The sequence below is a fragment of the Bacillus rossius genome, chromosome 1 (genome assembly GCF_032445375.1).
Source record: "Bacillus rossius redtenbacheri isolate Brsri chromosome 1, Brsri_v3, whole genome shotgun sequence".
Classification (NCBI taxonomy): Eukaryota; Metazoa; Arthropoda; class Insecta; order Phasmatodea; family Bacillidae; genus Bacillus; species Bacillus rossius.
In genome coordinates, this window is record NC_086330.1 from 330,454,082 (window position 1) to 330,478,499 (window position 24,418).

Here is a 24,418-nt window from a genome sequence, read left to right on the forward strand (position 1 = left end):
CTTGGGTGCCACTCCGGATGGTGTTATTGGAGAAAAGGGTCTTGCAGAAGTCAAGTGTCCATAATCTGCAATTGGAAAAGATGTTACTGCAGCAGTTAAACAAGGGAACATCCGATATCTGAGTTTCGAAGGAGATGAACTGAAACTGGGAAAGAAAAAAAAAATCATATTTTTATCAAGTTCAGGCACAGCTTCGCATTTCAGAGAGGGAATATTGCATTTTTGGTGTTTGGACATCAGTGGAAAAAGAGATGGCAATATTTCGAATTGAAAGGGATGACAATTGTTGGAAACAAGAGATGGAACCACATCTTACAAAATTCTATTATAACTGCATTTTGCCAGAACTGGTGGACCCTAGGCATACGAGGAGCATGGAAATTCGAGACCCTCCATACATTATTGACGCTATTGAAAAAAGAGCAAGAAAAAAATTTGCTGCTGTCAAGACTTGTTCAGCTGCTCATTAATTACCTATGTAGCGTAGCTTCTTAAAAAATGGGGGAATATAATATGTATATTTTCTTAAAGTATTTATTGCGATATAACATTATTATATAATAAAATATAAACTCAGTGCGCTGTTAAATTATGCTTGTAAAAGCAGACCATCTAAATGTACTCAACTGCGTATCCATAAACTCATATGTTTTTTGTCTTTGTGGTGTGTAAATGTGTTCAAATTCAATTATATTTCATTAAAGAAGATGTATTTGTACAACTTCATACATTAACTTTTTTTTCTTCAGAAAAGCCAAAAATAATTTGTACAGATAAATCGATGATTGTTATTTTCTGAACAGTTATTGGGTGGACATGCATACAAATATTTTAAATAGCAAATTGTAAACAATCTAAACATGTACAAAATATAAGGTAGAAAAAATAACATGATTCTGTGCCGTATTGAAAATGTATTTTGGCACATATTATCCTTACCATACTTTTTTTTAAATCACTAATTATTGATATTGACAATGGTGCAAAGATTCTATTTCTAACGGAATAAAGAGTTACAAATACATGATATGACATGCTGAGTAATCGCGTCATTATTACAAAAAAAAAACTGTTTGTGTACGTTTGGAATAAAAACTGTGAACACTAGTCACTCACCGTAAACGCCACACATCTTCCTGTATACTCATTTCATGTTAAAGAATGGGGAAAGTCCGGGTGAACAAAATTACGATTTTTGCCTCATAACGTTACCACGTTTCGGATGACTTAGACAACTAGTTCCGTAATTTTGCAAACTTCAAATACAATTTGCAGCAACAAATAGTACCTGTGACTATGTTATATGACTTCGTTGAGCTAAGAGATGCATTTCAACCTGTTGTTGAAACTAACATATTTTTATGTACGAATGTTTGTTGACTCATTGTTGCATCAGTGCATGCTTAGATTCGTTTGTATTCGTATGATAAATTGTAGTTTAGTACGTACATTTAAATCTAATACGTATTTTATGATGAAAGAAATTGTAAAAAAAAATATACCGGAAGGGTGAAAAATCATGTAAACTATTTATGAGTTATTTCTGAAACCCAGCAATAATATAACTATTTTCGTACATAGTATAAAATTGAAAATTTGAAAAATATTATTCTTTATTTGATGGTAATCTCATTACTTTGTTGCTGGTGGAAACGTAATAGCACAAAACTTGAAGGGTAACCAGACCCAAGTGTATAACTGAATTATTATATAACTCAATAAGTCACAACTTAATTATTTAAGTAAATCATTGCTTGCCAATAATTGGCACAAATCAATTTTAATTTCTTAGTCAGCAAGGTTTAAAACTACAAACGAAAAATCTCCCAGCAAGGAAGTGTGCATGTGTCCGCGTATGCGTACCTGTGTTGTTTATGCGTAGGTATGCGCACTTGCTATGCTATGCATGCATTATTTTTGACTAGGTAACATGTAGGCCTACATATTTTCAACTATGATATTAAAATATGTAATATTTTTGGTTAAGTATAACGGAAAATGCATTTGATTCTTTATATGGATGAGTTGCGTAGTTTTGACAGCTCCATAGAACTTGCAATGAAAGTTCGGCGCAGCTCCGAAAGCATGGAAAATGAGAGATCTCTGAGAAGAAATACTCCAGCCAATAGTCTTGTCTAGTGTAAATAACCTGGCCGGGGGAGAGAATTGGGAGGTTGGTGGGCAATGCGCTCAACACAACGCCAAGTGCGGCCTTTATCCACTGACGTATAGTAAATAACTGTGCCTCGAAGGTAACTCGACACCGCGACAACAGGAGACTCGAGGACAGAGCGATAGCGGGTACGGAACACCGCGATCTGTCCTAAAAGACACTGTAAGCTGGAATGCCGGCGGGGTGGAAAGTGTTTTCCCCACTCCGCCTCCCAGTCGAAGTGACGCGCCGCCAAGATAACCAATCCACGTCTCCTCCTTCCAGCTTTGTCCCGCCCACCTTGCACGATGTCGTAAGCGCAGAACCCGCTGGCGGAGTTGCGCCCTGTCTGTATAGGCCTCTTAACAATCGGTCCACAAATACCCCGTCACAACAGAATTGTTACAGGGTCAAAACTGGGAGGTTACGAGGAGCTTTCCGTTACTCCCTTCGAGCCTCGGGGGTTCGATGCCAAGATTAGGTACTCGGTCCTTGGGTCCGCATTGGCGACGATGGTAAGAAATGATCGCCGGTAGTTGCGTCGTTACGCAATAACTCTGAGCCTTAGTCAGGGGTGGGCTTGGAATATTGACCAGTTTATGGCCTGGAATACTGTTATTTAATAGTTTCAAACGACTTTCGACGAAGGAAAACTTTATAACAACGTGAATTGAAATATTCAAGTGAACCATACAGAATGGCGTTCCCTTGTGCCTCCCCTCCGGAGCCGCGCTCGTGTGAAAATGAAGTCTAAATGTGTTGTGTGTGTGTGTGTGTGTGTGTGTGTGTGGGAAATGGGGAGGGGGAGGGAGGAGGAGGGAGAGAGATTCCTGTCCGCCACAGCTCGCCAGGTGCCGGCGGAGTTGCGCAAGCGGAGGCGAAGCCCACGGCAGGGCGCGGGTTGCAAACCACATGCCTGCGGTCCGGCCGTCCGAGGCGGGCCGTGGACAAAGCGCGACGGAGCGAGAAGATGGCCGCCGCCCGCAGAGAGAGAGAGAGAGAGAGAGAGAGAGAGAGAGAGAGAGAGAGAGAGAGACGGATACCTGGGTGCTGTGCGCTTTGATGTGATGTATTTTTTTTTTCTTTCTGTAAACGGAACAGAAATATTCATGTAAAATTACAAATTCGTATGGATTTACGCGAAAACAACTGTAGCACTACCGGGTTCGGATTCTCACCCGGGCATTTGAGCTTTGTGTTGTCCCAGTACCTCCAATAGTTACCTAAAGGTATTTGTAAACCGCATATGAATATGTATATGAAAGAGAAAAAAATTCCACATGTCCCGTGACATAATTTGTAGTTATTGTAATATTTGAAGCTTTTGTTGTGTCTAGGATATTTTGAAGAACTAAATTAAAACAGCAAGCATCTAGTACAGGATCAATATATTCAGGATCATGCCATTAGAACCAAAGAATAAATTTCGATACGTGATATGGAATATTTACCGATAAGTTATTTAATGTAAAAATAGTCAAAATTTTACTTCAGAAGTATTTTTGGTCATCGCCACTTTTACCTTTCTTGGGGAGGGGGGAAATTGCACTTGTGGCAAACGCGCCCCCCCCCCCCCCCTCCCTTCTGGATCCGCCTCTGGCGACATTCAAAGTATCATACATTTAATGCTATAGACATTTAAACACCTTACCAGTGCCATGTAAACTTTTCGACCGAGTTTATTTCTTTAAAAACGTCTTTAAAGGAAACAAATAAGGCCAATAGTATTTTGCAATGAGTATTCTTCTTCGCCGGCGCCAACGCTGTTGCGAACCATCGCTCGTCACCTCGGGATAGAAGCCGTCACCCAACACGGACGTAGCGGACAAGGCGAGCCGGTGGAAGAGAGAAAGAAAGAGAGAGAGAGAGAGAGAGAGAGAGAGAGGCAGAGAGAAGGATTCACTTGGTCACAAGTTATAATACAAACCTCCTCACTCTTGCACTGTGTTTCGTGATTGGACAGGTCACTTTCTTATTCGACCGTGAGCCAACAATGAACAGCTAGGAGAGGAGTAGACGAAATCAGGTTTTGACGATTAATGAGAACAAAAAACTTAGAAATAGGCCAATGGGGAAGCAAGCAAACATGGGTAGAGCAAACAGAGGGCTATGAATTTTAGCCTGATCCCAAACGGGTCTCTAGTGAGAGGAAGGACAGAAAGAGAGTGAATATGGGAGAGAATGGGAGTGTATGAGAGCGAAAGACAGAAATAGGAGCAGAAACCTAGTCAAATAAGTCGAGGTCTGTTGTTCATTGGATTGCTGCCACGTTTTACGTTCCGTATATATGGATGGCATATTATTGGGTCATAACTATTTTGCAATGTTGTTATTGGTTTATTGCCCTTCGGGGTGCGTTGAACCACCGGTGATCAAATGAGAACTCCATTCAAATGAAAAGCGGTATGCATTCTAACCTTTATAAATAATAACACGAATATTGCAAGTATCTTAACAATGACATGTCTGAGGGAAGACTTGATTGATTTACGCCTCCTTCCCCCGCCCCTTCCTTTCCCATCCTCTTCCGAGTGCATCTTACATGTTGGATGAAAGTAGTTTTCTCGGGAAAAACTGGGGGAAATCAATAGTTTTTGAACACGAGTCCATACGGTCCCGCTAACCCCTTTTACGACACTGGCTGTAGATCCGACACACTTAATCTCTATTGCAAGCTTCTTTGACTTCACAGGCGGCAATAACTGTAAAGGGGAAAGTGGTTGTGTTACTGCACAGCGAAAACAATACGGTTCACTTCCTACACAGATTTATTGATCCAAAAAATAGTCCAAGGGAAATCATCATACATCTTATCTTACTACAATAGTTGACAAAATCACTTTCAACATAATGTAGTTTTTAAAGCGAAACTTTTTTTTACATCCGGTAGAATGATAGAAATACAGGATACCGCAGTTAATGTGCGTAACGTAATATAGCTCAACGGCACGAGTTTTAAAAAATCTTGGAAATTCCTTTACAGCCGGATACAGATAGAAGAAACGCACGATATCTTATTCTTTCCAATATACTTTTGCGTGCTTTCGCATATTAATTATCAACTGTGAGGTTGGATCCGGTGTTAGCATTACAATTGGGACAATTTGTATAGATATTTCCAATAGGGTTGTGTGAAAAAAATTCTAGCTACCGTCAACCCATTAATTCACTCGATTCCGTCAGACATGGAAAGACACTATTAAATAAAGGCCTGTCTTCGACGTATGATCACGCTTGTTTCAAATATTAGAGTATCCTTCAAATACTTCTTATTCCTGTTATCTGTGAAGTTTCGTGATGGCCACGCACCCATTATTTTTTTTTTATTGGTGCTTTACGTATCGTCGACGGTTGAGGGGGGAGGAGGTCGTTAGAGACGTGTAAACTCAACACAGTTCTAGAAAACTGGGGAGATAATCGGCCACGCTCTGAAACAAGGAACCAGAAGTTGTAGTGGTGGGAGGGGAAGGGGGAAGGTCCGTGTTGTCCAAAACCCTCTCTTTCAGGATTAAAAAAAAAAGCAGAACAAGAAAATTTTAGCACTTAATAAAGAATAATAGGGGCCGTATGAAATGAGGACATATTTCACTAGAAATAGCCCAACTTTTTGGTGGCCATTTGTAATGTCATAAAACTGCATCGGAATTAGGTGGGGCAGTGGCGGATCCAGAGGTTCACCTCGGAGAGGATTTCAGAATAGCCAGAGAACAAAATGTCTTAAAATTACAAAATTTGTATTTAATCTTCTCATACTACACGTATAACATCCAACAACCAGATTTTATGATTCTACAAGAAATTCATTAATTATATTAAAATATTTTATTGGTTTCAGAAACAATAATTTTTGTTGGCAATATTAATGTAGCAAACAACTGTTTTTTCGGGGGGGGGGAGGGGGGCACTTACCCCTGGTGCCCCCCCCCCCCCCTTGGATCCGCCACTGGGTGGGGGGATTTAAATGTCTGCTGGAGAAATTGCATACTACTGTACACTGCACCCAAGAACTAAAAAATAAATTTAAAAAAAAAACTTTTTTGCACTGCTTACAGGTGTAAGTAGATTTTGAAGTACCTACCTGTTTCTTCTGGAAATATTTTGGAAACTTCTATAAATTCCTGGAACATTTTAAGAACTCAATGTAGCCTACGTAACATCCTGTATGTTCGCCAATATTCAAAAAGATCGACTTAAAATTTTCTCATATTAAATGTAGCAAAAATATTTTGCATGTTTTTAACTTAATGCATCCAGCATTGAATGTCTTAACGAAATTAATATGCCTACTAAGGTAGTTATGGAATCATTTTTGACCTCTACAACACTGTTTTTCATCCCTTGCATTAATACGTGTTCATATAATTTTTTTTGGACAAAGGTTCAAGGTAATATTTAGATGGTTTTTAATAAATTCTGACGAATTTGATATTATTTTTTTTTAATTTCAACCCCTTTTTATGGTAATAGTTTTGTTTTATTGAAAATTGTTTCCGTCAAAGATTGAAATAAATTTAGGAGTTTTACAATAAATTATAATGGATTTGATAGTATAACTATTTAAAAAATGACATCTCTTTCTACCCTTGTTATATCCACCACCTGCAGTAATGATTAGTGATATAAATTTTACTTTAGACAAAAGTTTTCAACAATATTTAAAAAGTAAAACAAAAATAAACATTAATTACACATGGTAGGGAAGTTTTATTTATTTTCTTATTTCAGCATGTTTTTTTTCAATCCCTTGCAGCAATGGTTAGTTTAAACAAAAATTATTTCTGACAAAAGTTGTAGATAAAAATTAAAATATTAACACAATATTCATTCAAATTCGAAGTTGTACCTACGAAGGGAGTTATTTTTTTTCCTCCATCCATTGTTTTTTCCACCCCTTGCAGTTATGGTTGGTCAAATCAAAAATTCAGGCAACAGATTTTTGTATTACTTCTAAGAGCTACAATACTTTCAAACAGAAGTGATATTTTCCCTATGATGGGAGAAACAGGGATTATTCGGTTTTCCAAAAAACCTATTCCCTTTCTACCCCTTTGATTGGATATTGCCCATTAACAAACTTGACCATGATTTACCAATACTAGATTTTATGTCTCAGCTTGGAAGTGATTTATGAAAAAATGCAGCAGTTATTGTGTCCAAAAATTGTGATACAAACACACTTTTCAGTTGCTGTCGCAAAAGGGGGGGGGGGGGGGGGGGGTTCAGATTTTCGGATATATGTACTTGGCTTTATACCTAGGGCACCACCACATATGTTATGGACATGTGGACCCGGCGCCTCTATTCTCATGGCTGTGATGTCACCCGTGTGCAGCGAGGCCCGTTTCCCCCCAGTATAAATAAAAACACGTAATTACATTCCCTCTCAGCGGGGGTCAGGCTATTTATTAAAACATACTATAAGGTAGGCTCTAGAAGGTGGCCCACACGCCTCAGTCCTCTACCCACAAACAGCGACGGCTACCAGACTACCTTCCGGCGCACCCTCAAGGCTGGTCCACCACTCACATCCAGCCAATGGCTGTTAACATGCATTTAAATAAAGCGTGCCACCGGAAAAGGAATGAACATACATAAATCCTTAATTAATTTAGCCTATTGGCTGAAAACAATATAATTACATAACTAATTTAATATTAAAATAAAGTCTGTCTCGGGAATGTTTGTCCTCGCTCGGCATTATTCGGGAGCAAAGCACTGACGGAAAAAAAAAATCAAAAAATAATATTTATAGTTATTTTAGTTTTATCTTAAGCACTGCACATCCATTCCTGAGTTGGGTGTTAACATATTTCGTAACGAAATGCCTAGTTTGTAAGTCATTATCTTTTTCTCTCTTAGTTTCTTAGTTTTTTAGGTGCTGGCTGGCGGCGGAGTGAGTGGTCAGTGCAACCACTCACCACCAGGGGCGCTTGCGTCCCTGGTCACTAAATCCAGTACTGGACAAATAGCAAAGCGGACCACGAGTCCAAGTGCCCAACCCCCGCATGGTAGACTCTTTTCTACTCTGTCCAACACTTCATCCAGACCATCCTCTGTCTCCTGTAAATTCCTACACGTAATGCAAGCCAATTTGCATCCCGCATGAATGTGCCCAGGGTTTTCCCTGTGTCTATGCAGGTTTTACCTGGGCCCAACCTATCTCTAGTTATAGTCTCGATTTAAGAGTGAGGGGAGTTAGTCATGGCGCCAATCGCTGCCATGGCTAGCCAATCCCCTCCTAGCACATGATGCATTCGACCCTCTCCCTGCATGGCTAATCCCAGCATGACTAGGCGTATAGGCTTCGGTCTGAGACGCACCTAGGTCCCTCCCTAACCCGGACCCCTCCAAAATACACTTAGTTTTAGTTAGGTTAGGAAAAAAAATCGAAAAATTAAATCAAAAAATAATATTTATAGTTATTATTTTAGTTTTATCTTAAGCACTGCACGTCCATCCCTGAGTTGGGTGTTTGCATATTTCGTAACGAAATGCCTAGTTTGTAAGTCATTTATCTGTTTCTGTCTTAGTTTATTAGTTTTATAGGTGCTGACTGGCGGCGGAGTGAGTGGTCAGTGCAACCACTCACCACCAGGGGCGCTTGCGTCCCTGGTCACTAAATCCAGTACTGGACAAATAGCAAAGCGGACCACGAGTCCAAGTGCCCAACCCCCGCATGGTAGACTCTTTTCTACTCTATCCAACACTTCATCCAGACCATCCACTGTCGCCTGTAAATTCCTACACGTAATGCATGCCAATTTGCATCCCGCATGAATGTGCCCAGGGTTTTCCCTGTGTCTATGCAGGTTTTACCTGGGCCCAACCTATCTCTAGTTATAGTCTAGATTTAAGAGTGAGGGGAGTTAGTCATAGCGCCAATCGTTGCCATGGCTGGCCAATCTCCTCTTAGCACATGATGCATGCGACCCTCTTCCTGCATGGCTAATCCCAGCATGACTAGGCATATAGGCTTCGGCCTGAGACGCACCTAAGTCCCTCCCTAACCCGGACCTCTCCAAAATACACTTAGTTTTAGTTAGGTTAGGAAAAAAAATCACACCGGTGGACGCGGGCCGACACATGCACGCACGTACACATACACAACGGCGGGTGGTTTGAACCACCAGGGTCATGAGGGTGGTGATGGAGGAGGGGGGGGGGGGGGCTGCAAGGTCGACATGTGAGGCACATCAGGTTTAGGGAGGGCGTAGCCCCGATTGACGTCACAGTTAACAATGGTTTTCGGGGCTATGGATCATGAAAAGAAAAACTATATAAAAATTTTCCAGAAGTTTCACAATGGTAACTGCTAAAATTGACAGTATTTCTTTGAAATCTACCTAAAAACAGGTAATGTAATACAGTATCAATTTCATGCACAGATAGAGATGCTAGGAATACTCCATTAATAGACAGGTAAGTCCATTAAAAAAAATATATATAATAGTTTTTAATGATTTTAATTTTGACTGCACACATTTAATACAGTTTAATGACATGAAAAAATAATGTATTTTCACATAAGTACTACTGAAAATTTTTGACAATATAAAGGTCAGAACAAAATTAAAATCAAAGGGTTATGCATGTGAAACTAACACAATGATTTTGTGCTCTTCGACGGACATAGATTAGCACCAGGAGTCAATACTCAAACTTCTAAATAATAATAATAAAATCATAAATACTTAATGTTAATGTACCTCATGGCAGTCACAAAACACAACAAAGTTACATTTTTGATAAAAATTAACATCCAGAATCACTATCTCATAATTTCATGAGGCACTATTTATCACTGATGCATGAGCCAATAGTTTTAAATTATTATTGAAAAATTTTAAAAATCAATTAATGACCCTATTTTTTTGGACATCATACTCATGTTATGAGCTAAAGATCGTTGGTTCAATCACAGCCCCCAGAATGACTCATGTTAAATTATGAGCAGTAAGTTGGTACCCAAATGATTCTGACACCATTCAAATTTTCAAGGACTCATAACTAGAGCTTACAATTGGCAAAACAGTTCAAACTCAAAACTCTTCCATTGTGTTTATCCAATCAAATTGTCACCACTCTGTTACAAAACATTCTGACTAAACTACTAAAATTTAACTTCACAAGGTTTTTTTTTAGCTTGTCAGGGACAGAACAGTAAAACTTCGTTCCCCGAATGGGAAGTAAGGAGGCTATCATAAAAGCTAAAAATGTTCTGGGAGTCTAATAAAATGTGTTAAACGATGACCATTCCAAAACCAACCTTGTTCGAAGGCTGAATAAGTTAAAGCTAACATTGCATAGAAATGAGAATTAAACCAGTTGAGTACACAAAACATTTTTAACACTTTTCGTTACTGAAATTTGTTGATTGTACATAAAAGTACACAGGGGCATATGCTGGGGTGATGTGGGTTATGTCTCCACCACCCACTGAAATCCTAAAAATCTATTATTCCAAACCACAAATGGAAAGAATTTGAAAGCAAACAGCAGCCATAGTGATTCTATTCCCCCCATCCCTCAAGACCAAAATGAAATTCTGCTTATGCTCCTGAAAATAGACAACTACAAAGAAATAGTACAACCCCTAAACATACAGAAGATCATAAAATAAGTATTCAGCAAATATTTTAAATACATGTACAGCATTAAACCTTACTTAAAAGTATAAAAGTTGTATGCTTCAAAATGGATGGCATCATCACTGATATTTGAGTGTTACTATTTCAAATATCAAAGTATTCAAAACAAAAATAAACAATAAAATAGATAATGTAAAAATCAAACAGATCAACCACAAGAGATTTCTAAGCAAAGCTGTTTACAACCTTAAATACTTATAATATCCAAAAAATACACATGTAACAATTGATTAAAAACTCACAAAACTACACACAATATATTCAACAGCTACATAATATTTTTGCTTCAGATCACATGAAAGAATTGACTATTTGAAAAGTTTATCCAGGGATGAAAAAATTCAACCCTGAATTCAGAGTATTCACCAAATCTTAATCTATTTTTAATCTAGCACATCTGAGTAAGTAAAAAAAAACTACTGTTTTGGATAATTTATTATAAGTACAAAAACTTATTAGCGATTAAGTTGTATAAGGTCATAGCACACAAACAAGCAAACAGAAGAAGCGTGTTTTACTACAAACCTGCATATACACACAAACAAAAACACACACACAGAAACAAAATAAGAGAACAAAAAAATATGAGAGAAACAAAAAATAAAACGGACAGAGATAATATGTAATAAGCTTTCCACTAGCAAAATACTACTAAAGAAATAACTGAAGGGATTTGAGAAAAGTACAGAAGAAACTTGTTATAATATTATTGATTATTACCTTTTCCTGTTTATAGTATGTCTACAAATATTTGGTGAATCAATATAAAAACTTTTTAAAATAAAATTTACTTACAAGTTTTTTTTATTTTGAAAGGTTATTTTTTATATATAACAACAAAATAGAACTTATAGAAAAAAGACCTACTATTCTCAGTAATGTACTAATTTTTATTTTAGAAATCTTAAACCTTTTTAGAGATACTTATCACCTGATTTAAATGAACAGTCTCAAACTATTAGTATTTAACTTGCGAATGCAAATTGCAGTAGGTACCAATTAACAAAATGCAAGTAAACAAAAATATGCTGTAAGTAAATTTTTAGTGACTACCCGCACCATAACTGTTTAGTTGGAGACTTTTTTGTGACTTTTGTAACCAGTCCTTCGGTTTCAGTACTTTTACGTGACTGTAGGCGTGGATTTACACCACCATTAATTTCAAATCTCAGCATTTTCTTCATAAGAGAAGGCCATAAATTGCCTGCATTTAACATTTTATTTTCAAACATTCTTTGTTATATTTATAATATCTTTATAAGAGTAACATTATGGAAAATTTTGTTTAGTGAATATCATCCAAATAATAAGTCATAACTAGTTTTTATTAAAACAGCAAATAATTCAAGAAATGATCTGTAAAAAGATTTTTTATTTTTTTTTTATTGTGAAATTCTTGGACGTTATAATCCATCAGAATTGGGTAATTAATTGTAAATGTTCCGAAAAACTATGAAGTAAATATTCAGATTAACAAGCATGTCTTTCATATAATGTAGGTTAACGATACATTAGGAACAAAAATAATTTGAATCAACAATTATGTAGAGATTCCACCACTACAGATCATAAAATACAATTCTTCAAAAAATCTTTACTATTTACCAAAACATTTCATCATTTATTTTCCTAAATAAAGGTCTAAATTTCTACCAAGATGTTAGTGTGCAAAGGTTCATGAACAATTTTGTGGACAGAATATTTCAGATTATTCAACCCATCAGTGTTGAAGCGCTCTCTTCCAGACATGAGATTCAAGAAACGATTTTCACTTGGTCGCTCCTTTGCGTGAGACAACATAAAGTACCTCGCAACCCGCGGGTCGAACCTTACTACCTTAAGTCCTTTGTTTGCAATACGACCTTGGAAATCATCATCTTCCCCACCCCAGCCGTAAAACACATTCGAAAAGCCATTGACATACTCGAACTGCTTTTGCAGGATGGCCACCGCCCCACCAAACAGATCCTGGTACGGGAGGTTGTAGCGGAAAGTGTTGACGCTCGACGACATGTGTCGCGGCTGGTGCGTGCAAGCGTACATGTTGCCCTGCTTTTGGGGGATCAGATCAACGTCGTGGAAGATGAAGCAGTGGTACGGGAAGTATTTCAACGCTTCAACGTAGCCTACGTTGAAAAGCTTGGCGCGATTGAACTGCTCTTTAAAGCTTTGCTCAATTACGAATATTCTGTAATTGAGTTTCTGCTCCTGGAGGAATGGGTGCATGTACGCGAGGAAAATTCGCAGGTGGGAGGTACGATTTCTGAAAGGAACAATGATGGCTACTTCGTGTCGAGATGTGCAGTCTTTCGGCTGCCAAGCTCCACCAGGTTCTACGTGGAGGTTTCTTGCCAATTCCACAATATCATTATGGCTTACAATTAACTTTGGATACTGAAAATCATCCTGCAGGTCATCTGGAACCAACGGGCACAGCACCCTGCCCTCACCCTCTCGCACGAGAGGGGATGGTTCTATTTCACGTGCAATGTCATCTTTGTCTATGAACGGGTAATCTGATGCAAATCTGCCAGGATCCAGTGAGAAAATTAAGACTACGATAATCACGGTAAGCAAAGCACTCCTCCTGATGATTCTTGATTCCACGATGAAAGATCCTCTAATGCTGCTTAACATTTTCCTTACCAATGTCGCCAAAAATGTACCTGCCTAATGGCGGACAACACATTTTAAAACATTGCAATGAGTGAAGGAGTAAGTGAACATGTATAAATAATTCTATCCTTACAGCAGACTTCAACACAAAAATGTGTTGCACAGTTGTAGCAATATTGCCACACTCTTAACATTTGTGTGCGCGGGACCTGCAGATATTTCCTGATGCCTCCACAGCATTATCATCATTTGCTTCTCTCTGAAACAAATATTCACATAAAAGATAATTAAATAGGCGCAAATTATGAGATATGTCACATACCATTTAATCATGATATCACTACACATTCTTTTTTTTAGCTGTACAGAAAAAAGTCTTAATTCAGCTCCTTCTGGACCACAGCAATGTTGTATTAGCGATTTTTCTGGACTATCGAACTTAAATATACGTAGTGTTAATGTGAATAGAGAAGAAAAATCAATACAGAAGAGTGTTACTGTTTAAAAAAGTCTTTGATATCACGTTATGTCTGTGATAAAGATCTCTTTTTCGAAAACGCACTTCGGAAATGTAACCTGCCATAAAAACACAAAATACTGTAGTGAAATGAAAACATTACCTACAAATAATTTTAGGTGCCCCTTATAAAAATTTCTGAAAAATATATCTTTGAAAGTAAGTCAAATATTACAGAAAAAATTGTGATAAAAAATAAAATGAACCTACCCTTTAGTATATTCATTCTTGTGTTTATGAAAAAACTTGTGCCTCTAGTCATTCAAGTTACACATTATGATGCTATAACACATAAGCGGTGTAATAAAAGAGTTTTTTACTTCTAGACACATGCTTGTCAGGAATACCACAGGGTGCACCTGGAAACCTTCTAGGTGCAGCAGTGCGACCTGGTGTGCACTTTGAGAACCACTGTGCTGGACCAGCAACACTGAGTTGCACACCTTTCTACTACAGTGAATCTTACTGTGAGGTTGTGTGCCGAATCACCCGCACTTCCGTGTCCCACAGCCCTTGCACACTCATCATGAAGAATGCACCTGTGCTCACACTTCATTAGCAGTCACACCAATTTAAAAACAGCACAATTAATTTTTTGATGGTTGGTATACATAATTACATATTTCATCTAAAATTCTTTATATTGTTTAACATTACAAAAATTCTACTTACTACTGAGTTTCACTTAAAATGATAGCTGTATACAGAACTAGCATTAAACTTGCATTAAAAAGACTCTATCAAATTTTAACTTTAAAAAAATTATAGTAATTTGTTTTAGTAATAAGTTATGTTAGGATCACTGACTGAGCGTCAGTAATTTTTTGTAGTTGTAGTTGTGATCAAGGTATTACCTATTAATTTTAACTTCCAAAGTTTAATTTACAATCTTTTTTTGGAATCATAAACCAAGCTTGCCAGCATATGTTCCTACTGAATTATTTTAAAAGTCATAAAGGTGACTTTCGAGATAATGGAAAAACATAAGGGAGGAAATATTGCAGATTAAAAAACTCATTACTAAGTTATACTACATACTGTTTTGAAGAGTGTACCTTCATTTTGATGCTAAGATTTAATGTAAAAATTATTAATATTATTTTTTTAAGTGATATTTTTTACAGCCTGTAGAGTAATATCAGAATCACAGGGTAATGGAAGTGAGTAGGTAATGGAGTTAATGTGTATAATATATGTAACGTATATTGCTCAATGGTGCGGGTTTAAAAAAAAGTTTGTAAATTAAACAACTTAACAGCTAGTTACAGATGGCAACAGCAGCACATTATTTAATATACTTTTCCATACTTTTGTAAATGTTTACATATACATACTTTCTCATACTAGTGCATACTTTTGCAACTCATAATTCGCAACACTAAACTCTAAACTCAGAGGTTGGTTTCGGTGTTAGCATTAGAACTGTGACCATTTGTATAGACATTTCCAATAAAGTTAGATTAGCTATCATACTCATTGTTTAGTGCTCTACTTCAAAAAACATACACTTCAAGGACATCTTATGCCATTGCTGGTTTATACTGGTTATCATGGAAAAACCTCAACTGGTTTTTTCTGTGAAAAATATAAACCACAATGGCAATTGCCTATAAAATTGTTTATAATCAATCTTACCTATTGCAAGAAACATTCAAAGAAAGTGTTTTTTTTTTACTGTTGTAATTTTTATTTTAACCTTTCCACTAGAAAAATATACTATACATTATGTACTATTTGTAAAAAATTCAGGCAAATAATCATAACTAAATTTTTACTTCTTGCATTGTGGTCGCTCATTCTCTGGGTTTCTAAAGCTGGATAATCCATACAGAAATAATATGTATTTGTAAATATCTGGACTTCGAAAAAGATTAAACGTCCAAGGCTAGTGAAGGACAAATCCAACCATCACCAAGTTGCAGGTAACCTGCAGAGTGTAGCCTCCTAGATTCCTGGGAGGTCAATATGCAAACTAGCAAATCCATTTTGTCTGCTCAGATTTAAGGGTCCCTCTTACCCGGGCACACGTACAGTGTGCAGAGCTTCAGAAAAAAACACACAATTTGAAAACTGCTCAAGATATGAGCGTAATGACTGTTTATTAAACGCTTTGAAAGATACGCTGAGGGTGGATGAGAAGTTCTGTTTTCGGATTTTTAAAAATGGCTAAAAAGTGTGTTTTCAAAATAATATTTAGGAATGAAACATCCAGTAAAGATTCTAGAAAGCAGTCAAGAGACTTGCATTATTCCTTTTTATCTACATTTATCCACCATTTAATGGCATGGTTATTGCTCAGATCTCATTGTCACCCTATGCAAGACAAGAAGTCCGAAGCCTTGCTCTTAGAGGCAATCCCACACTAGAAACACCAGCGAGCGTCACATTTATAAACCCACCTCTGACTAGGCGGACCCCTTAATGAATTGTGTTGTAGTTCATTTTTTTTTGCACCCACTATAAAGGAACTGCCACATTCATAGTCACGTCTGTCTGCTCTGTCAGAGCTGATGGTGCAGATGTGCTTATGGCATTTGATGGGCGTGACCTATGACGTCAGGTGCTGTTGGTACAATCACGCTGTCTGATCAAAGCTAACAAACCTAAACTCCTGAAGTCAGATGGGTCAGTCAGCACCATCAGCATGACATGAACAATATTCGCCAAAGAAAAGCACTATGAGTACAAACATACTGTAAAATCACACCAAAATAATTATTTCCCAACAAACATTTTAATTTTAGTTTATCATCATTTGGCCTTGAGCATCGCTTTGTTTTTTTTCTTGTCAAAATGCTTTAAACAAAAAATGAATTACCCGAAAATGAAAATTTAAAAGTTTGTAAGCATGAAAACAACAAGTTTCATATATTAATCTCTAAGTTAAATTTAAAATAAAAGTATTAAAATTTTATTAAAATACATTCCACATTAATCTCTAGTTCGTATAAAGTGCCCTCGAGTAAGCGCAGGTTTATAAACTATGCCAGACACGCATGAATGCAAGAGGCCTAATTTTAACATTTTCATTAATCCGTTTACAAACTATGCATACTACAAAAATACAATACAAGCATCTGCCAACCTTAAACTTGTTGCGTTACCAACTTCAATGTTTGAAGTGAAGTTTTCCGAAAACTTCTAAAGACGCAGAGGTTATGTGCATATAAGGCGGCAATGTGTTTTTTAAATACATACATCATACTCCTCTAAACAATTACATTCATCTTATAATTTCTGCCGCGTTTTTTTTTTCATTGGTTCCAAAGAAATAACACGATAAATTGGGGAAAATTAATTCAAATTCTACATAACATATACTTATTATTAAACAATGGCACTAGTAACTACCAACACAAAACACGATGACATGTGTTGGCTTGTCACTTTTCATATCTGTAAAGTTGTCAGTAGATATTAGTAGTGCGTCGTTTGTCATCTGTTTTAGTAATTTACCTCTTTAGAGCATATACACTAAGTTCTAAAATAATAAATACGACAATAATGTTTCGTATAGCACTAAAAACTTTAGAAAATACTATTAATTGTACTTTTACTTTTAATTAATATTTGTTAATTCTCAAAGAAAACTGAAATCTCTTTCTGAGGACTTTTCGACGTCAAAATATAAGTTGGCTAACATGATAATATTACGTTGTTTGTAAAGAAGTACACAGCTCTACTTCTTCACAACGTATATATATTAATATTTAGTTGTTTTAACGCGAATTTTGTTAGTTATGTCGGCGCTTTTTGCTTGTTCGAAATGTTTTTCAAGACATCCGTTCGAAGAACTATCATCCGGGCAACAGCTGTGCAAGGAATGTCGTGGAGCGTTTCCAATTGTGAAGTGTACCTACTGTAGAACAGAATTTCAGCAAACTAATAGCAAGGGAAGTCCTAGTGCAATTTGTAAGAAATGTGAAGCTAACGTGAAACAGTTCGGGAAACCATCTGCGTGTGAGTACTGTAACATAATCGCTGTGTTTATTGGCACTAAGTGTCAACGATGCACAAATGCTGAAAAAAAGTATGGCCCTCCAGTAACTTGTGAGCAGTGTAAGCAGAAAAGTGCTTTTGACAGGAAGGACGAAGATAAAAAAGTTGATGGTAAGCTTTTGTGTTGGTTGTGTACTCTTTCGTACAAACGTGCTCTTGCTAAAACCAAGCAAACGGACGCTGAGCGAAGAGCGCACCTAAAAATTGCATCTCAGCGTAATGCGAAAGATAAACCCAAAAGTCACAATAAACGTCCTCATCGAGTAGATGTAACAAAGATTAACAACCCCGCCCCAACACAAGACAGTGCAGAAAGCGGCCCTCCGAACAAGGTAAGAAAAAATACAGGTGCAGACATACACGACCCTAATTCATCCGATCATGTTGTGGCGATGACACAGCTCCGGGAAAAGATTGTGTCGCTTCAAAAACAGTTAGGACAGAAAGATTCTCAGCTTCTTACAAAAGATAGGCATATAACAGAATTAAAAGCTAAACATTTCACTATCGAAAACGAACTACGAAACAAGATGAAAACAACACAGAAAGATCATGACAGCAAAGTTGAAATGCTCCACATGAAAATTAAAAACTTGCAGAAAGAAGTTGCAACATTGTCAAAGTCTGGCAAAAGACAGAATCTTGTTGCACGGGAAGCTAGTGGTACAGGGAGTGGTAGCGGGACAGATAGTCCCTCACTTGCTTGACTAAGTGTTACGTATACAAGGCCAGGTACAGGTCGTTGCACTGCCTGACCATTGTCTCGTATTTTATACTCCTGTCGGAATATTGAATTAGGGTTAATTATTTTGAACTGGGTGTAACAGTGGAGTACAAAGTGTGGTGTGAGTACATGATCTTAACTTATACACATTACCGTGCTTTCAAATTATCAGTGATGTCCATGGTGTTAATAAATCACCAGTATTTTTTGTTGTGTTGTAGCACAAGTTTGTCAAAAGTGTGGTGCAGTATTTTTTTATAACTTAGTTCAAGTACTGGCACCAAATATGCGAGATGAATGTTAAGAACTCCTGTATACAAACAGTGCTTAGCAAATTAGGAAATATTTTGGTATGCCAAGTACTCTAATAAGTGGACTTCATTTTTCTTAATGATATTTAAACATTTTTATGAAAGTTTGTGTGTGTGTGTGTGTATGTATGTATGTATGTATGTATGTATGTAGGTGTGTGGATCGTGTCCGTACAATATTATTTTTTGGTTATGTAAAAATAATTTTAAAGCAGACATTCAAATTAATTAATGAACTAAATGGCATAGAATTTGAAATTTTTCAACTTTTAAATATGTTTTAAAATTATGTTTTTTACTAAAGCAATATATTTTTATTATGAATAGGTCTACACCTCAATGGAAGGCAGTGGCCGTATTTTACTGGTACCAGTTGTAAAGTCTAACTTTTGTCGTTTACAATTTTATGTAATTTTTGAATGTGGTTGGTTTATAGGTAATAGTTAATTTTATTAGGGATTGACAATTAATTATGTAGTTTTACTAGTCGAGATATAATTAATGAAATTTTACCATAAAAAAATATGTGTTTAAATATTATAGTTTTATACATTGTTTTGTTATAAGATGTAGTCCTACAAGGCTACGTTACGTACATAAGAAATAGCTATCAGTAGCACAAATGTGGTAAATGAAATAATTTTGGTGATTTGTGCATAATGTTTCGTGTTCTCGTCGTGCTTTAGTTGTAAATAATTTTTATTAAAAACAAATTATTTTGTCAAATTTACAATAGAGAAAAAGGAAGTTCAGAGAGCCTAATAAATTAATTGGTTTTGAAAACAATGTTTTTGCAAGGTTTGTATCATTTGTAGTGAGTTTACAGGTTATCTACAACTATGCTTCCTTCACCTAGTATCTCAAAACACGTTTTAAATTATTTCTGGTTTTTAAACAATTGGTTACAAGCAACATTTTATGTGCCTGGGAAAAAAAAAATTTAGTTTTGCAATTGAAGATTAATAAGGGGCCTCTGCTAATGTGACTGAACATTTTGGAAAAGAAAACGGGAATTGAATTCATAAAAACATGTTTGATTGACTTGCTTTTCATGATGTAAGGAGCTGCAGATGATAATGAAATTATAAAATTTATAGTGCACAGTAGCTAGATATATATAATTTTTTTTGCAAAAGCAGTGTTATTCATCACCAACTTAATTAAAAGTCAAAACACTGAAATGCAATAGACACCATTTAGCACCAAAAGGCAAGTTATATCATGGAATTAATTAGCATTTAACCGAACCTTAGTTCAAATTAAAAAGTAAAAGGAATTTTTTAAAATTTAAAATACAAGGAATGTCATTTCTGGGCAAAAGAATTTACCAATGTTAATGGATCAGAAAAATTAAATTAATTTGTGTTGTTTTGTTCATTAAATGATTCATGCAATGGGGAATTTTGATATAACGCAGGTTTTTGGATAGCTATATGCAATTGCAGTTTTGCAACTGTTTGTCATGGAAAAATTCCGAAAATCAAAAAAAATATATATATAAAGATAAAAAATTCACAGAATTCAAGACTCAATCAGTTGATGTCGGAAAAACGGAACCAACGATAAAACTAAACAAGAATTATCGACAACACGACGATAGCATAAACAAAAATGTTCAACATATAAATATTATAGATATCATAGAGCACAAGAATTCGAGTGAAGAAACGTAGTCATGGAAGAAATAATACACCACAGACAAACACAGTGGGCTAACAACAACGAGACAGATTAAATGCCGGCACGCAACAAACCTGGACAACGCAGCAAACATATATACATACACAACGATGAAGATAAACAAGTACTATGGACAACACAATGACAACAACACTAACGAACACAGATGATTTCATGACAACAGTTCCGACGTTTCGAGAATAGACATCTGTTCCCGTCACAAACAGATTGTTGTGTATATATGTTTGCTGCGTTGTACAGGTTTATTGTCTGCCGGCATTTAATCTGTCTCGTTGTTAGCCCACTGTGTTTGTCAGTGTTGTTATATTATTATTTCCATGACTAAGTTCCTTCACCGAAATTATTGTGCTGTCTGATATTTATATGTTGAACATTTTTGTCCGTGCTGTAGTCATTTTGTCCATAATACTTATTTAATTTCATCGGTTCTGTTTGTCCGACATCAACTGATTGTCTGGTTTTCTGTGAATTTTTTTTCTTCATGTATATATATATATATATTTTTTTTTTTCGGAATTTTTCCATGATAAACAGTGAAAAACTGCAAAGGTGTATGTCTGAAAAATCGCATTAAATTTATTTGTTTTATTGTACATTTCTTATTGAATCTCTTTTAAACCACAAATGCTCGCTAATTTATTTTTATTGTTCTGAATGTATCTGTTTCAGACCAATTTACTACAAATTAGTTAATCATAAAAATGTAACATATCAATTTTACCACTATTTTGGTGATGTATTACAAAACAGCTTTTATAAAAATAAGAACAATAACACCAATATCATCTGTTTTTAAAACATTATCTTAAATATAAAAACAAAAAATCTTGTCTCTAACCATTAGTCATTATTATCTAAACTTTGTTCATTTAATTCTTCAAATTTGCATTGATATATAATTTTGTTGAATGTTAAGTAATTTTTTTAGTTACTTTTATCTATGGTCCAGTGTACATCCAAGTATGGCTAGATTTTAACATAGGTCCATATGTTTGGCAGCAGTATATCTCTGGGGATAACTAAACTATACAATATATTACTTGGCAGAGAATAGTGTTTGTTCATGGTTATGTGTGATTATTAATGTAATTTTTTTTTATTTTTTATATATTTTTAGTTTCATCTTCCAGAAAATTGTTAATGCACATTTCAACCCTAAAAGTGAACTTCAATTTAGAAGTTTATTCTTAAAATAGGCATAGATGTTATAAAATTATTGATGATTTTTTATCGCTGCATAGGGGAAGGTAATTTTCATTCAAATATCTTGTGCACAGTTATAGAAAGATATTTCTTTGTTTTGTCAATAAAAGTAGCAGATTATGTTGATTAAGAAGCTTTTAAAAATTGTAGGTATTTGAAATTAATGCACTAATTTTAAAGTAGTTTTGAAAAATAATTGCCGGTGTGAATGTTTATTGCATGAAGACATCAGTGGACTCTGTGTATTCTGGAATTTACTGTACAGTAGATTTTTGCATTTAACAGTTCCCTGATTTGAATTTGACTATTTAAAGCACAATGCTGAGATAAATAAACTTTATAAATAGAAAACGCAGAAGTACAGCACAATTCCACGCAAAAAAAGGATGTTTTTGTTTATCTGAGCATGCGTAAAGTCAGTGATGTTTTATAAAAAATAGCCAATAACCAAAAACCTGGCGATGCCCCCAAAATAGCGAACACAGCCTTATGTGGCCAGTGACACCTGAGATGCAGCTGGTAACATTTTACTCGCGTAGCGAACATAGTGGGCATAGCACCCTGTGTGGCCGTAGCTTTAAGATGATATGACTGGTCAATATAATGATTGTAGGGCCTAAAATGTTGCTAGAGCCGTTTAACCGCCACCAATACACAACAGAATGAATTAGGTCAACCTACTAAATTAATTTTTGTTAACTGCCTCAAGTGTATCCCACCATCAACTACTTGTTAGGCCTGATCTTGAAATTGCTGGATACATGAGTATTGTATATAACCCTTAATTCTAAATTAATTGGAAGATAAAATAACTGGTGTGAGTGCCACCAGTATAAAACATTAAATTTTAGTTTAGGTGTAAATGCACAGATCTAGTTATTCTATGTATTCCAGCCATGTGTATGTTATTTTGTTTGCAGAAATGTGCAGTGATAATTTTCAAATTTTTTATTTAAAAAGAATGCAAGAAAAAATTTCTTCAATGCATGCAAAGATGCATTGTTATCTACAGCATCTTAGAATATAATATAGGACAGTTTTGCTACTACCTCACAGATGTAAGTAACACATTAGTATTTCAATTTACACAATAATTCAGAATGCCTTCATACTAAACACTGCCATTTTGGAATCTGGGATATCCAAAACCAAACCCAAATTCCACTTAACGCCTTGAACAGGTATCATTTTAAAGGTGGTGATCATGTTAGTTTTCTTTTTCTTCTTCTTTATCTTGTTCAGTTGACCCCGGCAATAACTGCTGCTTCTGTGTTTCCAGTGTAAAATTTAGACAAATGTGTAAAGTTTGTAAAAAAAAAAAAGATAAGTAACTTATGTAACTAGGTCTCTGTTTTAGATATTAAATTTTGTGATGAAATTGGGATCTGTGATTAACTAGTTTGATTTTATTGTATTAATTAGGGCCTACTAAAAATACTTTTCAAGGGGTCCGCCTAACTAGAGTTGTGGTTATTTATACAGAAACATAGATGCGTAAAGGACTGCACCCTCACTTGCACTACCTACCCAGGCTCCTCTATAGTGCTGGCTACACACTTGCGAACTGGGCTCCGTAGTTCAATGGACACCAATGCTTGGAACACACAGGCAGAGCCAAATAGAGGCGGAGCCAGGACAGGACCAGTCAGGGCCGACTCGGCTTGGCCCGGTTATACGTAATTTGTTCTAAAAATATTAATAATAACCATAATGAGCTATGTGATCAACATATTTTGAACTGGTGTATACTGTATAGCGCTGCCTAAGATTTCCCAACCTCCTTTGCCGAACGGCACCCATACATGTTCCCTTCCCCCACTTCCTCCTCCATCCTTCTCACCCCTCATACTCCTCTCCTTCGTGCTGATGACAGCTCGCAAGACGTTTGGCAATGAACGGGCATGCAGTCTTTTCATCACGATTGGTGCACGTTTTACGTGTAATTTTATCTTTTGAAGTGCACAACAAAGTTTCAGTGCACAACCCTTGGGTAGTTTGTTAGATTTTCCAATGGAAATATTTAAAAGATACAGAAGTGCGAAAACACAGTCTTTGTCTATGTTTAAGGGCTTCAAATTAATGTTTTGTCAGACATGAAATGTCTTGAATGTCGGCAGCCATTGCGTTAAATTGAATTGTGAATTAAATTCAGCAGTTTCCTATAAACCTGTGTATTTTAAACACTCCAAAGCACAATTATGCAACTGGTAGGCGGACTGCTTTATTTTTTGTACTGATGCAGGCATTGTATGGAAAATTGTTCCTAATAAAAGTTCAGTAGAACATCAAATGTAAAGTGGGAATTTTTTTTTTACTGTATTTTTGTTCATGTTTAAGTAATCAAATGAAATGATGACCCTAAATTAACAGAAAATTCCTCACATGAATGTGTGCATTTGTCATGTGCACTACCTTGAAAGCAATAAAATTTAATATTTAATGGTTAATTTTTTTTGCTAAGATTATCACCCGAGTTTTTGTCACAAGTTATGGTTTTTAATCGCAATGTTGGTTTGCCATATTATGTACCTACACTATCTTAGTGAG

The 24,418-nt window shown here is 36.0% G+C and overlaps 2 protein-coding genes across 3 annotated transcripts; one reads left to right on the forward strand and one right to left on the reverse strand.

The window, feature by feature from the left end:
* Window positions 1–9,599: 9,599 nt before the first annotated feature.
* Window positions 9,600–17,345, reverse strand: LOC134528035 (beta-1,4-N-acetylgalactosaminyltransferase bre-4-like). Of its 2 annotated transcripts, none has more exons than XM_063361222.1 (2): window positions 17,019–17,345; window positions 9,600–13,675 (listed from the first exon to the last, which is right to left on the reverse strand). In XM_063361222.1, the coding sequence occupies exon 2, from the start codon at window positions 13,435–13,437 to the stop codon at window positions 12,442–12,444; it is 996 nt and encodes a 331-aa protein (XP_063217292.1). In that variant the 5' UTR covers window positions 13,438–13,675; window positions 17,019–17,345; the 3' UTR covers window positions 9,600–12,441. The 2 variants fall into 2 exon arrangements, with proteins under 2 accessions (XP_063217292.1, XP_063217293.1); XM_063361223.1 differs by lacking the exon at window positions 17,019–17,345 and adding an exon at window positions 16,333–16,994.
* Window positions 17,346–17,588: 243 nt separating this feature from the next.
* Window positions 17,589–24,167, forward strand: LOC134528036 (protein FAM76A). The gene has a single exon (XM_063361224.1). The coding sequence runs from the start codon at window positions 17,674–17,676 to the stop codon at window positions 18,637–18,639; it is 966 nt and encodes a 321-aa protein (XP_063217294.1). The 5' UTR covers window positions 17,589–17,673; the 3' UTR covers window positions 18,640–24,167.
* The last annotated feature ends 251 nt before the right edge of the window (window positions 24,168–24,418 follow it).

Coding starts and splice junctions, on each gene's coding strand:
- LOC134528035 (XM_063361222.1), bottom strand. CDS start 13,437: ATGTTAAGCAGCATTAGAGGATCTTTCATCGTGGAATCAAGAATCATC.
- LOC134528036 (XM_063361224.1), top strand. CDS start 17,674: ATGTCGGCGCTTTTTGCTTGTTCGAAATGTTTTTCAAGACATCCGTTC.